The 15,000-nt window shown below is 35.5% G+C and overlaps 1 protein-coding gene across 2 annotated transcripts in view; it reads left to right on the forward strand.

The window, feature by feature from the left end:
• The window catches only part of LOC145263805 (ATP-dependent translocase ABCB1-like), a 218,656-nt gene that overhangs the window by 160,444 nt on the left and 43,212 nt on the right, over positions 1-15,000 (forward strand). For both annotated transcript variants that reach the window (XM_080120869.1, XM_080120870.1), the window contains exons 18-22: positions 3,366-3,443; positions 7,683-7,766; positions 11,493-11,702; positions 13,908-14,008; positions 14,778-14,918. In XM_080120869.1, coding sequence (XP_079976995.1) covers positions 3,366-3,443; positions 7,683-7,766; positions 11,493-11,702; positions 13,908-14,008; positions 14,778-14,918 — 614 coding nt within the window. The remainder of the gene's footprint in view (positions 1-3,365; positions 3,444-7,682; positions 7,767-11,492; positions 11,703-13,907; positions 14,009-14,777; positions 14,919-15,000) is intronic.

Below are 15,000 nucleotides of genomic sequence, written 5' to 3' on the forward strand. Positions count from 1 at the left end.
ACGAAAAACACCCGTCTAGCTGAATCCACTGTGAAAAATTTCCCCCACTCTTTATCTGTGCCTAAATCAAAACATGGATTCAATGAACAAAGCTTCTTTCTTAGAACTGTACGCCTGTGGAACTCTGTTCCGTCTGCCTGCTTCCCACCTGACTACAACTTGGATGTCTTCAAGTCCAACATTAACAAATTCCTAATGAACCGCCCCCTTAAGTAAACACTTCATCAAATCTCCACACTAACGTACTGTACTTGCAATAACCCTCATCCTTGAGTTGCTTCCGGGCCTTGATAAGTGGTGACCACCGTGTAAAGAAAAAAAAAAAAAGCACAAAGCAGACCTCCGAAGGAAGGGTGCTGGGATTATTAGAAACTTGAGAGGGGGGGGGGCTGCAAAAAAGACTAACACTTATTGTCAATGAGAAATCAATGGTAAACTGTTGTTGCAGTAATGCAAAATGATTTATATTTGTCGGAAGATGAAAATTCTGTGGAGATTTGTTGTTACTCAGAGTTCAGGGAACACCACATTCAGTTCCTTTGAGTTTATCTTGATATCCACGTACTGTATTTTCAGCTGCCATTTTATTTCAACTCATCTCTGATTGGTCAGTGTCAATCTGAATATGTGCGTTATTGACATGTGTATGTTCACTCCAAATAACGCATATCGCCAATTAGACGCAAGGGGATACTATTCAGGACCATGCCTAGGAAAGATTAACAAGATGTTGGTTTACATTACATTTAAATTTTTGCATATAAGTACAATCGGGAAGCAGGTAGCAGAAAGAGAATTCCAAAGTCTAGCTTTCAAGGAAAGAAACTATTAGAGTAGAAAGCTATCTAGCATTTAGGGACCTGAACAGTGAAGGGGTGTGATTTTGTTGCTAAGTGGTTTTGTCGAGGATATGTATGTCGAGGGGGCACAAGCGCAATGAGTTCATCAGAGCACATTCCATTAAAATACTTGTGAAACATTGCGGCGATGGGACAGGGGTTAGAGCTTAATTTTTTTTTTTTTAATATTTCAATCATTTTCATGCATACCATTGATCAGATAGTGTCATTCTTCCGTTTGATTTAAGTCACTACTCCCGGTGTTCCTATAAATATTGGCATTACTATAATTTTCATTTTTTTTTTTTTTTACATAGGGGTCACCACTTATCAAGGCCCAGGAGCCACTCGGGGATAAGGGTTATTGTGTATACACTAGTCAGTGGGATAGTATCGTAGTAATAGTTAGTATTGAGGATTTGATAAAGTGTCATTACTTAAGGGGGCGGTTCATCAGGAATTTGTTTGTGTTGGACTTGAAGACATCCAAGTTGAATTCGGGGGGAGGGGGAAACAGGCAAGCGGCAGAGAGTTCCACAGCCGTGCAGTTCTGAGAAAGAAGCTTTTTTCATGGAATCTACGTTTTGATTTAGGCATGGATAAAGGGTGGGGAAAATTATTGACTGTGGTTTCAGCTAGTCGGGTTTTTTTCGTGAAAGATTGGCGGGGGGGGGGGGCAGAGAATGGAGCTCAGCACAACCACTTCAGCTCTGGCAAGTCCCAAACATTTATTTTTCTGTCTCTTTCCAGTGGAAAGTGGGTTTATTATTGTTATTATTATTATTTTTGGCTCACAAGGAGCTTTCACACAGGTTATCAAAGATCTCTCCTATAGGGTGTTCCACTAGTTGTGAACAAATTTGGACATTAAATATCTCCAAAACTATTAAGAATATAAAAGCATGTCGATATATATATATATATATATATATATAATCAGGTTCGAATCTATCGACTGGTGTTAATCATGACACCCTGCACTGCTGATATATATATATATATATATATATATATATATATATATATATATATATATATATATATATAAGCGAGATAAAACACTGATAGAATTAAGATGAAAAATCCTGATAGATATTACTTGAATTAATACTTTCAAGGAGATCCTAGCCAAACAGGAAAAGCTCAATATTTAAGAATAGAGCAATATATAAGTTTCGTGGTTCAATTTTAAATTCTGAAAAAACAACATATAGAGGCATATATTCGATTTAAGAATTTATTGTTTGACAAAGAAATATATAGAAGGGGTTATATTAATTTCCTTAATCCATGGATTTTCAACAATGGCTCACATCATCAGAGGAAATGAAATGCAGTTAGCAAAATGTTCAGCTGCGAATGGACGCTATTTTGCTTTTCAGCACAATTATTGAAAATAGTTTTTTGAGTGGTTGTGGAAAATTATATGGAGAAAATTATATGAAAAGAGAAGTTGATACAACCTGGGTAGTCCATTATCGGAAGGAGTCCAATGTCATTCGGGGTTATAAATCCGGGTGGCCAGAAAATAGGCCCATGGGAAAAAGTGATATTCTCATATAGCGAAAGCGTACTGCTCCTTCTTGATATTTCAAAAAGTATACCAGGTAGCCTTATTCGTTGTTGCGTTGATTGTGTGTTATTTGCTGTGGTCCAAATGTTTTCTTGGTGTTGACAAAGTATATTCCAAATTGGGTGGATATACCATTCCATTGTAGTATATATCTATCTATCTATCTATCTATCAATCTATATATATATATATATATATATATATATATATATATATATATATATATATACGAGCAAACAGTTAATAAAACATGTTAGAAAACACTTTGAAATGAGTTTTCCTTGAATTTTACTTGTGCAAATGGAAAGTCAATTAATTTTCTTGAAGTTGGATTATACCGTCATTGGATTATTTATCTTTCACCAGACTATCCATTCATGTGTAATCACCTTTTTCTTCACCATATTCCCTCTGCTTAACTTATTTTGTTTTCAAGTAAGATCTTTGACTTACTTGTTGTTTCATCAAATACTTCTGCATGCAAAATCCGATCCCGCATTTTACTAATTCCTACCCTTTGATGAGAAGGAAAGTATTTCTTCGAAACTCCGCGGATTAAGGACTATCCTCTTATCTAGTGTTTCCTTTTCAGATTAAATATGTTTTTAACTCATTTCAAAGTGTTTTTTAACATGTTTTATTAACTGTTTGCTCGTATTATAAGCTCTATCTCCTATTTGGTTTTATTGAGCTTTTACATCTGGCTGAGATAACTTTATAAATATTAATTCTTTAATATTTATATTATACTTAATTTTACCATCTTGGATCATTTTGGTAAATTTAATTGTAATTTTTATTTTATATATATATATATATATATATATATATATATATATATATATATAGTCTTGGAATAGTCGGTAAATAAATATATAGTCTTAGAATAGTCGGTAAATGTCCCTTTTTTTTAAAATATTTTCTCATATCTTTACTTTCCTTTTGAATTTCAGAATTTCTGCTTCGCTCAAACTGACAGTAAACTGACCATGTACATACGAAGGATGACATGCAAAGCCCTCTTCAAACAAGTATGATAACCTTTTTATACTTAAATAACGGCTCTATGTCTCTCTCCTCCTCCTCCTCCTCTCTCTCTCTCTCTCTCTCTCTCTCATACACAGACACACAAACATGCACACACACACATACATTTCTTTCTTACTCTCTCTCTATTTATCATTATTTTTGCCTGGGAGTACACACACACACACACACACACACACACACACACACACTTTTTCCATGGCTACCAACGTAATAGATGCATTGAGACTAAAGCTGCTTTCAGGATTGCCAGCAACCACTGTAAAAGAATAATAAAAAATGCAAGGGAGCTATATGCTCAGTCTGTTAAATCCAAAGTAGCTGAACAGCGGCTTGGTTCCCACCAGTTTTGGCGAATAGCAAACAGGATCCTGAACAGAAGTGTGCGTTCTATCCCAACCATCATCAACGGACCTGAGGTCATCTCGTCAGCATCAGACAAGGCCAGACTATTTGCCAAAAACTTTGCAGCTAATTCCACCCTATGTGACGAAGGTCATTCCTTCTCTAACAGACAACACACTATTCAACATACAAATATCTGTGCATGAGGTCGCCAAACTAATCAAGAACCTTGATTCCAGTAAAGCAACTGGCCCTGACGGCATTCCAATTATAGTGTTGAAAAAGCTTCAACCAGAACTTGCCCCCATACTTACAAAACTGTTTAAACGTTGCCTTAAAGACAAGTGCTTCCCCACACCCTGGAAAACCTTATCAGTATGCCCTGTATTTAAGAACTCAGGTGATAAGTCATCTCCCTCTCAGTACAGAGCAATAAGTCTCCTGCGTGTCATGCTGGAATCCATATTAAATAGAGAAGTAGTCAACCACCTCAGCAGAAATAACCTTCTTAGTGACATGCAATATTGTTTCCGTTCTGCCAGATCTACAGCAGATGTGCTAACGGTTATATCTCATAGGATCAGTAAATCTCTCGACAAAGGCTTCCTTTCTAGGGAAATTGCTCTTGACATATCAAAGGCCTTCGATAAGGTATGCCACAAGATTTCCACCTACGGTATAACTGGAAATGTTTTCTTAATCATTAAATCATTTCTCTCTGATAGGCTCATAAGAGTAGTAGTAGATTGGCAGAAATCAGAGGCCCACAGTATTAATGCTGGAGTCCCCCAGGGGTCCATCCTGGGCCCAACTCCCTTCCTGATCTACATCAATGATCTCCCAAAACACATACTTAAATCTTTTGTTGACATCTATGCTGATGACAAGGCCGTAAATGACAAAGTTCTCTCTGATTCTCTCTCCTCTGATCTTGATAGCACGGTACAGTGGAGGAAGAGGTGGCTGGTTACTTTTAATGCATCTAAAATCAAGCTCCTATCCTTACATCATCAACGCTCTGATCCCCATCTGGCATCAATTGAAATGGATGGCTCTCGTCTAGGGGAAGTTCTATGTTTTGATAAGCTTCTGGGCTTGACCTTACTCATGACCTGAAATGGAACACGTACATCAAGTCTGGAAAAATGGTAGGATCCTTCTACCGCTCCAGAAGATATCTCACTGCTGATGCAATTCTCTATCTATGTAAAAGCCAAGTACATTCAAAGATGGTGTACTGCTGCCACATCTGGGCAGGAGCTGCTAAAAACAGCCTATCCTGCCTTGACAGAGTACAAAATAGACTTTGTGGCTTAGTGGGAGATGTCCTTTTCTGTTCCCTGCAATTTCTCTCCCACAGAAGAGATGTAGCTAGCCTGTCTTTGTTTTATCGTTACCTCCATGGTGAGTGCTCGTCTGAGCTCCAATTTCTGGTCCCCCCTCACCAATCTTTCACAATAAACACCCATCTAGCTGAAACCACTGTCAAAAATTTTCCTCACTCTTCATCTGTGCCAAAACCAAAACGTAGATTCCATGAGCAAAGCTTCTTTCTTAGAAGTGCACGCCAGTGGAACTTTCTCCCATCTGTTTCCCACCTGACTACAACTTAGATATTTTCAAGTCCAACATAAACAAATTCCTGACGAACCGCCCCCCTTAAGTAAGACACTTTATCAAATCTCCAATACTAACAATCACTACGATACTATCCCACTGATTACTGTACACGTAATAACCCTTATCCCCAAGTGGCTTCTGGGCCTTGATAAGTGGTGACTTCCATGTAAAAAAACACACACACACACACACGCACATAAAATTCACTTTGTGTGTGTTTGTGTGTGTGTATGTATGTATGTGTGTGTGTGTGTGTGTGTGTGTGTGTGTGTGTGTGTGTGTGTGTGTGTGTGTGTGTGTGTGTGTGTGTGCGTGTATGCACACGCGTCTGAGTTCCTTCATCATAGGGTCCGAAGCGGCTGAGCTTTATCTTTTGCAAATTTCAAGCTAATTTATATTTCTGGCAGTGTTCCTAGATATGTTTAGTACAGAAATTCATTTGATAAATATCGAAGATCGAACAAAATTTGAGCTTAAAAATAGCTTTTTTCCTGTATAGACAAAAAGGAAAAATCTAACAGGGGAATATTTTACAAAGCAAATCATTCCTTCTTAAAAAAAAAAAAAAAAAGCAGATTTATTATCACCTGGAGATATAGCTTAGTGGTAGAGCATTTGACAACAGATCGAATGATCCCCTGTTCAAGCCAGGGTATACCTCACCATTTTATTTTACTTTTTTTCTTAAGTATAAATTCAATTTTAAAAGAAGAGGTACCATTTAAAACCGCCGCAAATCATTTCTTTGTTTGCATATTTTAAAACTAAATATTAATCAGAAGTTACTTTTCCATGGCATTCATCATTAAGCCCAAATATCAGCTGACGTGATATTGTAAACAAACACAGACGGAATTCGATGAACGATAAATATCATTATTATTTAAAAAAAATTTTTTTTGCAAATTAGTCTAGTGGGCAAATTATTCCCCATAATATATAGTAATCAATAGAGAGTTAATTCCATAATAAAGACGCACGCAATCTGCATAAATTAAAATAGCATGTTTAAGCCTATTGTATGATCGGGCAACGCCGGGCTGCCAGCAATATATATATGTGTGTGTGTGTATGTGTGTGTGTGTGTGTGTGTGTGTGTGTGTGTGTGTGTGTGTGTGTGTGTGTGTGTGCATAAATATATGATACTGTGCCTCTGAAACATGGACCATCTACCGGTCACATGTAGAACTGCTCGAGAGATTTCATCAGCACTGCCTTAGACATATTCTTGGTTTAAAGTGGGATGGTTTTGTCTCTGATACATATGTCTTACATAAAGCCAAAACAACCAGTATTGCTACCATCGTTATTAAGAATCAGATGCGTTGGACTGGTCATCTTGAAACGTTGTTAAAATAAACTCCAAGATGAGAATAATAGTCCAAATAATTCAAATAATACAATTGTCAAACCTCATCTAAAAAAAATTCTAAAACGAATCTATTTCTCTTAGTATGTCCGTCTGTCTCTCTGTTTGGCTGTCTGTCCATTCTATACTTTTTCTGAAAATCTGGCTAAAATTTTGTATGGATTTTTGTTATGATAAGGTGCAGCGAACTATGTATTATGGTAGCTGTTCGATGCACAGTTAGGAAGTAATACAGCTTTATACGAATTAGTGTTTAATGCAAAGATGAACACAAATTTAACTATATTTAACATTCAATTTGGCATAAAGCACTAATTTTAAGTCAACGGGCTATAACTTTTTGCCCTTTTTTAATGGGCTAAAAAGTCGGCTTATAATTTTAATATAACTTTTGATTTACATATTTTTTATCTTGCCAAAATTTTATAAAACAAAAAATTAGGCACAAGACCAATCATAAAAATTACGAAGGGGTGCAGGTCTATGGTCATCTGCGTCACTGTATCTTTGATTTGTCTGCGCTAATCTTAACTAGAGTTCTAATTCATCATAATACCGCAAACATATCAGGGATCGTCTGACTTAAGATTCCCAAATCAAATCGTTTTTTTTTGTTTTTTTTGGAGAAAGATATTGTAGTTTGTTTGAAGCATTGTGTGTAATTTGTAAGGAGTTGTGTTTGAAGGCTATATGAATGCTAACTTGTGTCCACCGTGTTTCCTACGAACCACATTGATATAACTTTCAACCACAACTCCTTTCATTTTTTTTATTTTTTTATTTTTAATTATTAAATAAAATATATGTCTTTAACAAATTAGAATTTTATAAATATAACTTTGATGTCATAAGTTGCAAGTTGTCTTAACAAAAATCTATTTTCATTTAGGACATGAGTTTCTTCGACGATCCGAAACACACTCCAGGCCGATTGATGAAATTCTTCTTGCAAGACGCAGTAGACATGAACGGGGTGAGTCCTTCTTTTCTTACTCCTCAGTCCTTTACTCTTAACTTTCTTCTATGCAGTCTCGGCGAGGGATTGGCCGCAGCCACAAGGGCAACGTCGAAAGATAATTATACACGCCGCGCTTCTGCCGATGACAGGTTGACAGTGTAACTATAGCCCCGCCAGCATTGAAAACGTTGCAGAGGACGTTCATGAACGAAGATAATGTGTTACTATAATTAGCAAACATATGTTTAGTCTGGTTGCATATTTTTGCTAGCCTGGGAGGATGGTACGACATGATCGTTTTCAAGTTCGATGTTAACGCATGTCTGTTTTACCGTCTCTTGAAAGAATCAAATTTTCTCCATTCTATCCAGCGTTTCCAATCTTCTCATGGTGAAGCTGCTTTTGCAACTGACAATCTATTTATTCCTCTTTGAATTGCCCTTCGGCTTTCATAAATAGAAAACTTTTAGTTCATATATATATATATATATATATATATATATATATATATATATATAAGTGAAAATGTTTCTCTGTGTGTATCTGTCTGTGTGTGTACACTTCCTTACCAATAAACTCTGTCAATTTTCGGTCTGCAGACTCGAGATTTGAGATAAGGAGTATTGAGATTTGGGAAAATCTTTTTAATTCGTTTTCGGCCAGAAATTTGGCTGTTAAGGGGTCAAAGTTCAACGATTTGACCTTTGAGAACTCTATAAAACTTCTCCGCCAATTTTGGGTCTAAACACTTTAAATTTTATATATAGGTTATTTGGACATGGATCTAACTTAATAACATGATTTGAGCTGAAAACAATAAATGTTAAGGGGTCAAAATTGAAAAAAATTTGACCTCTGCGGTCTCTACCAAATTACTCAGTCAATTTTTGGTTTAAACATTTGAAATTCACACATAAAATGTATTCAGACATAGGGCAAGCTTTTTAATCGTGTTTTGCTAAAAATTTGGCTGGCAAGGGGTCAAAGTTTACAGAATTGACCTATACAGACTCTACCAAACTCCTCCGCCAATTTTGGATCTAAACACTTGAAATTATAGATGTAGGTTACTTGGACATGGGTCAAGCATTTTAATTTGATTTGAGCCCAAAACAATAAATGTTGAGGGTCAAAATTGGGGTCAAAGTTTTTTAAAAATTTGACGTCCGCGGTCTCTATCAACTTTTCTCTATGGCAGTTAAGGAAGCCTATTATATGGAAAGGCGTTACCATACATATTCACACTTTTTAATATATACATATGCACATAAAGTTATGAACAGTACATAGGGCCCGGGAAAAGCCGGGCGGAACTGCTAGTATATATATATATATATATATATATATATATATATATATATATATATATATAACAAATGTATGACAAAAGTCTATATTCCAAGTTTTATGCTATTCATATTTACTTTACCTCCCCACGAGGGCAGAGTTAGACACCAGGATCGTTTTTTAATGTGAAGAAAGGAACAAAAATAAAAATTGTCTCAGTAATGAAGGATTTCTTCTCCACTAACCGAGAACAAAAAATTTAAGTATAACATCAGAACAGATACTGCACTTTGAGGTATTTATTTGCTCCCCCACTGAGCAAATTAAGCACAAGGCCGATTTTTAAAGTGAGGAGTGAAGGGGAAATGGGGACCAACTCCCCGGGGAGTAGGGGAGCTGGATAGTGACAATTTGTATGAAGGGTTGCCCCTACATTGACCAAGGTCTTATATGTGGGGTTTCCCCCACATATGGTCTTTGCTTGCAGTATCAGAACAGATACTACACTTTGATCTTGGCCCGAAGGCCAGTTCCATTAAGTACACTGACATTCACAATTCTTAACAGCACCTGTTTCGTAGCATAAAATCATTTAATTATATGAATCAATGGATCTAGTTTACCCTTAACTTCTCAGCCCAGATCAACCCATCAGTAGAAAATAAAATACATGTGGGCATAATTACGAAAATTTCAATTACGATTTTTTTTCTTTTTGCGGAAATCAATAAAAATTATGACAGCCTCCTTCTTGTGGTTCTTCTGTTCCTCAACAATTTTTCAGAGAGCGAGAATGTGGGATACTCTTGCCCGTCCCTCAAGGAATCCATTCTGGTTCGGACGCAAAACTTAATCGATGATAGGTCTAATTCTGTTAAGCAGACAGCAATTTTAAATCTTGGCTGCAACTGGGGAAAGTGAAATTCCTCTACAGTTGTCCGTTTTGGAGAGATCACCTTTCTTTGGTATAGGTATTAACCAGATATACCTCATTCCTTTGGACGATTTCCATGGAATGTCTGGTTACAGAAAGATAGCAGACTATTTCTCACTTTCGGCATTTTCCAAAATTCTGGTGACAAATTTTTTTAAGTGTTGGACAGCAGTGTCTACTTCATCCTGAGTCAGATCACAACTTTTAATCTCAATGAAAAGATCAAAAATGTTCTCAACAGATGGTAGACCTGTTTGAGCAACAACATCGCCATTCAGAAAATTTTTAAAGTGATTTTCCCATGTTTTGAGTTCGTCATCACCTTCCATAAATATGGTACTCCTCGACTTTTTTTCACCAGATTCCATGCATTCTTTTTAACAGAAGCAGCAGCTGTCATTTTGAATGAGCGCAAAATGTTGTTGATACGTAAATCTTCGTAGCGATCAAAAGTTTCCGAAGGTGTTTCTGAGCAGATTGAATGGTCTGGGTTGATACACGAAGAGTCGCCTTAAGTGCAGATGCAACTGGTTCAATGCGCTCTGTTTTTGCAGGTCTCGCAGGTCTTGGCGGGTTGCTTTCATCAGATGGATCAGAAATTGACTGTGTTGATGACTACAAATACTTGGGAGGTTATTCCGAAAGCGAACATCATCTGAATGTTAGGAGCGCACGAGCATGGATTGCGTTCCATTCTTTAAAGAAAGTATGGAAATCTCCAATCAAGAAACCAAAACCAAAGTCTTCAAAGACTGCATAGGGTCAATCCTTCTGTACGGATCAGAATCATGGACGCTAAGTATTTCACTCCGAAAACATCTTCATAGTAAACAGGTGATTACAGAAACATGTATGCACATATGTAGCCATCAATGTTTGTATAAATACATTTAATATACCTGCTCTGTTTACTCATTGAGCACTTTTTGGTAGACACATGTTGTTTCATTGGATGTACTTCTAGGAAACTATACTCTTCTGCCATAATATATATATATATATATATATATATATATATATATATATATATAATTTAAAGGAGATTAGAATAATAGTCTAAGGAGCTAAGTGTATTTTAATGTAACAGTGAAATTACTAGTTTAATTAAAATACAGGAAATGCTCGTTGTAATTTAGATATATAATAAGCTCGATAGTTAAATGTCCTAGAGCTAATTCAATTAAAATTTGATTTTTAAATGAAAAAATTTTTTTTTAAATTTTTAAATTGAAAATCACTTTACTTAATATTAATATATATATATATATATATATATATATATATATATATATATATATATATATATATATATATATATATATATATATATATATTTACGGTATTTATGTGTAATATTTTGGCTTTGTTTGTTTTCTGTTTTTTGTTTGTTGTTTTTCTCATGAAGATTGTTTTAGAAATAAATACATAAGTAATTGCTTTTTGAAAATTTAAGTTGGAATTAATTTTTAACACTCTCTCTCTCTCTCTCTCTCTCTCTCTCTCTCTCTCTCTCTTCACAGGCGACGGCTTTGAAATTGGCGGCTGTCCTACAGCTTATTGCAACAGTGATTGGTTCCATTGCGATTTCGTTCGCCTATTCTTGGCAATTAGCGTTCCCAATGCTCGGCATATTCTGCCCAACTCTGTTCTTTTTGAACTACTTCACTGGAAGACTATATTGGCCGGAGAAGGTCTGCGGTACCAACAAATACCAAAATCTCATCAAAAATGTAAGTATACTAATTTCAGAGAATGAAGAAGAGTTCAAAGGTGCTGTTCGCATGGTGGAAACCAAGGTGAGGCTAAAACACCTCAAGCTTCCTTCTTGTCTACACCTCTCTAAACCAACTCGAAAATTGATTGAAAACGTCGAGGAGGACACCAAGGATTTACCAATCTAACAAATTTCAAAAAATTTCGATTAAGTCGAGGCATGGAAGGAGGAATAGATAAACAATACTCCCAAAGAAGGGGACATCATTGAAGACCTAACTTTATGCCTCCCACGTTTTGCTACAAATAGTAGGAAGCATGGGTAGCCGCAAACCGGATCAGAACAAGACACCGCAGGACTGCAGTAAACATAGTGAGGCAAGTACGATAAACATTAAGCCAGCTTGACACGACTTTAGAAAGTGTTTTCAAACCTACTTATTCTTAATGTAAGGAATCTGTAATATGAACGATTCACCCATGCGTATTCGTTAAACAGATAAGAATCCGACAACTATCAATTACCAAACTTTCAATTTTTACCCCTTAGCACCTTTTTTTTTTTCTGGTGAAAACCAATTAAAAAATTTCCCACAATTACTTATGTTAAGGATAAGTAGGTTTGAAAACATTTTAAAGAATATGTCATGCTGGCCTAACGGTTACGTACTTGACTTACTGTTATTAAGTTTTGGTTTTGATCTTAACTCGAGTATTTTTTTTTTCTTTGGACTTACAAAAAGTGAACTCTTTTGAAAAAAAAAAACCATAATACTCGCATGTACATGTCTCGGTTTCTTTCCGTCTTTTTTTTTAGATCATTTTTTTTTTTTAAGAATTTAATGTGACGTTTAATACATTCAGTATTTACGTTTGTAATAAATAAGAAATCTGCATTGATTAAAATATAATATTTAGATCACCACTTATCAAGGCTCGGAAGCCACTCAGGGATAAGGGTTTATTATATTGAAAACATCACATCAAAACACTAGGGTCTTTGGCCTTTTTGTCTCCGTTCTACAGCATATGTTCTAGATGGCCTCCATTTAGCTTCTTTTTTTTTAGGGGGGGGGGGATCAACCTGTATATATAAAAGTGACCTTGTTGACGTGTGTATGAAAAGTTTTTACCAAACTCCTCTAAGAATATTTGGTCTAAAGAGTTGAAATTTAATATATAGGATATTTGGATCTGTAGCACACTTTCGATTCGGTTTTTAGCCGGTAAAAATTGCTGTTAAGAGGTCAAAATTGAAAACAAACATAATGAGCATGGCTCAGATGATAAGAAATGAGGGTGAAAAGTTGCATGCTGTGGTTTCGATTCTAGCTGATGGAACCCAAGTCATTTGTTTTTTAGTTTTGATCTTACTACTATATATTAGTTTCAATATAATAATGAATAGAGAATTATCACTATAATAATAAATATGTAATCTGCATGAATTAAAATATCATATTTTAGCGTATCTTATGACCGGGCAATGCCGGGTGGCATGATAGTTGTCTATGTACTCAGGGATTATCGTTACTCATAAAATTGTCCTTGTTTTTCGTAGATCACCCTTTTATTTAAAAGAAGAAAACTACTTTCTTTACTTAATCTAATTTATAAAACTCACTATGCCTGTCTGTCTGTCTTCATTTTTGTTTTTTTTTCAAAGTGCATCTTCTTTGAAATGCAAGGTCGCAGAACAAGTGGAGGTCAAATGATTGCATTTTGTTTTGTGGACCATTTTTAAAAATATCTTTTAGCCGGTAAAAATAGTTGCTAAATGGTCAAAATTAAAATAGATTAGAACTTGGCAGGCGTAAGTCGACTAAACGTGTTATCTGTATGTGTGCACAAATATATAGTTCTATAAATTAAAGTTGGTTCATTTTTGACAATTTCTTATCTATCTGATGATAGCTCAAACGGTAACGACTAAGGCTGGAGCTCTATATGTTTTGGTTTCGATTCTAGTTGATAGCACCTAAGTCATTTTTTTTTATTGTGAAATCAGTACTTTATATTGGGTACAATATAATAATCAATAGATAATTGACTCTATAATAATCCATAAAAAAATCTGTATGAATTAAAATATCATATTTAAGCGTATTTTACGACCGGACAAGGCCAGGTGCCCCTGCTAGATGTGTATAGTATCAAAGACTAACGTTTTTATTTATTTTGTCAAATGAATAAACCCTTTCGTATACGTTTGTATTTTTTAGATTACACAAGAAGCGTTTGAAAATATTAGGACAATGGTCACTTTGGTCAAAGAAGAATACTTCATCAGAAAATGCCGAGGAATTTTCAATCTCATGTACAAGTAAGTTATTATATTTCTGGATTTTTGAGATGAGGATTGGTTGTCCGTATTCTTTGGATTCTTCGGACTACTGTTTTCATCTTGAGTGTTATCGAATTGGAAACCATGTTTAATCTCAGAAGAGTTTCCGATGGGTAGCTATTCTATACAAGTCCTGGATATGAAGGATTTTCAATGGGTAGCTGTTCTGTACAGGTCCTGGACTTTATAATTTTGCAAGCAAAGAGCAAAAGATCCTTCTTGTGTTGACAAGAAAAAATTATTTGATGGAATGCTAAACGATTCAATTTTTATAAAGCAATTCTGGTTTCTGATTCGTTGATAGCAGAACGTGCGTGTGACTGAAAAATACAATTGCAAATTACTAAGAACCTCTATCATGGCTGACGGAACGAGAGCATGCTACTCCCGTGCTGTAAATAAAGGGTTCCGTTCGAAATTCTGTCCAAATTTCAGAGTGTGACAGAAACATTCCTGTGTTCGATAATATAGATCTGAAGAAGGTCGGAGGTTACATCGACTTAAACGTTGTGAAAATGACACTGGAGATAAGAACAGTAGTTTGAACAATCCAAATAATGATTCTTAATAGTGGTCCCATTACGTTTCAATTGGCAATATGCATTGTTTGGAATGAAAAAGAAAATAAAAGAAAGAAACCGTTAACTCTGATAGCATCGTTAGTTTTATGAAGCGAATCGATATATCTTTTTGTTGTTTTAGCATTCAGATAATCTTTTTTTCTTTTTTTTTTTTTTTTACATTCCAGAAAGAAGATGAAGGAAGCCATTAAATTTGGCATCCTCTTTGGCCTGAACGAGGGAATTGTCTACTGCGCATTCGCTGTCGCCTTTTCCATTGGTTCGTATCTCGTCCATAATAAAATGGCCGACTTTCCAAGTGTTTTCAGGTAAGTATTTTTTTTTTTTTAATTGAAAAAAAAAATATTTACAGGTACTTATGCAGAAAAGATACCGTGCCATTTTTCAAAA

The sequence above is a fragment of the Euprymna scolopes genome, chromosome 39, assembly GCF_053919585.1.
Source record: "Euprymna scolopes isolate OS-2025 chromosome 39, ASM5391958v1, whole genome shotgun sequence".
Taxonomy (NCBI): domain Eukaryota; kingdom Metazoa; phylum Mollusca; class Cephalopoda; order Sepiida; family Sepiolidae; genus Euprymna; species Euprymna scolopes.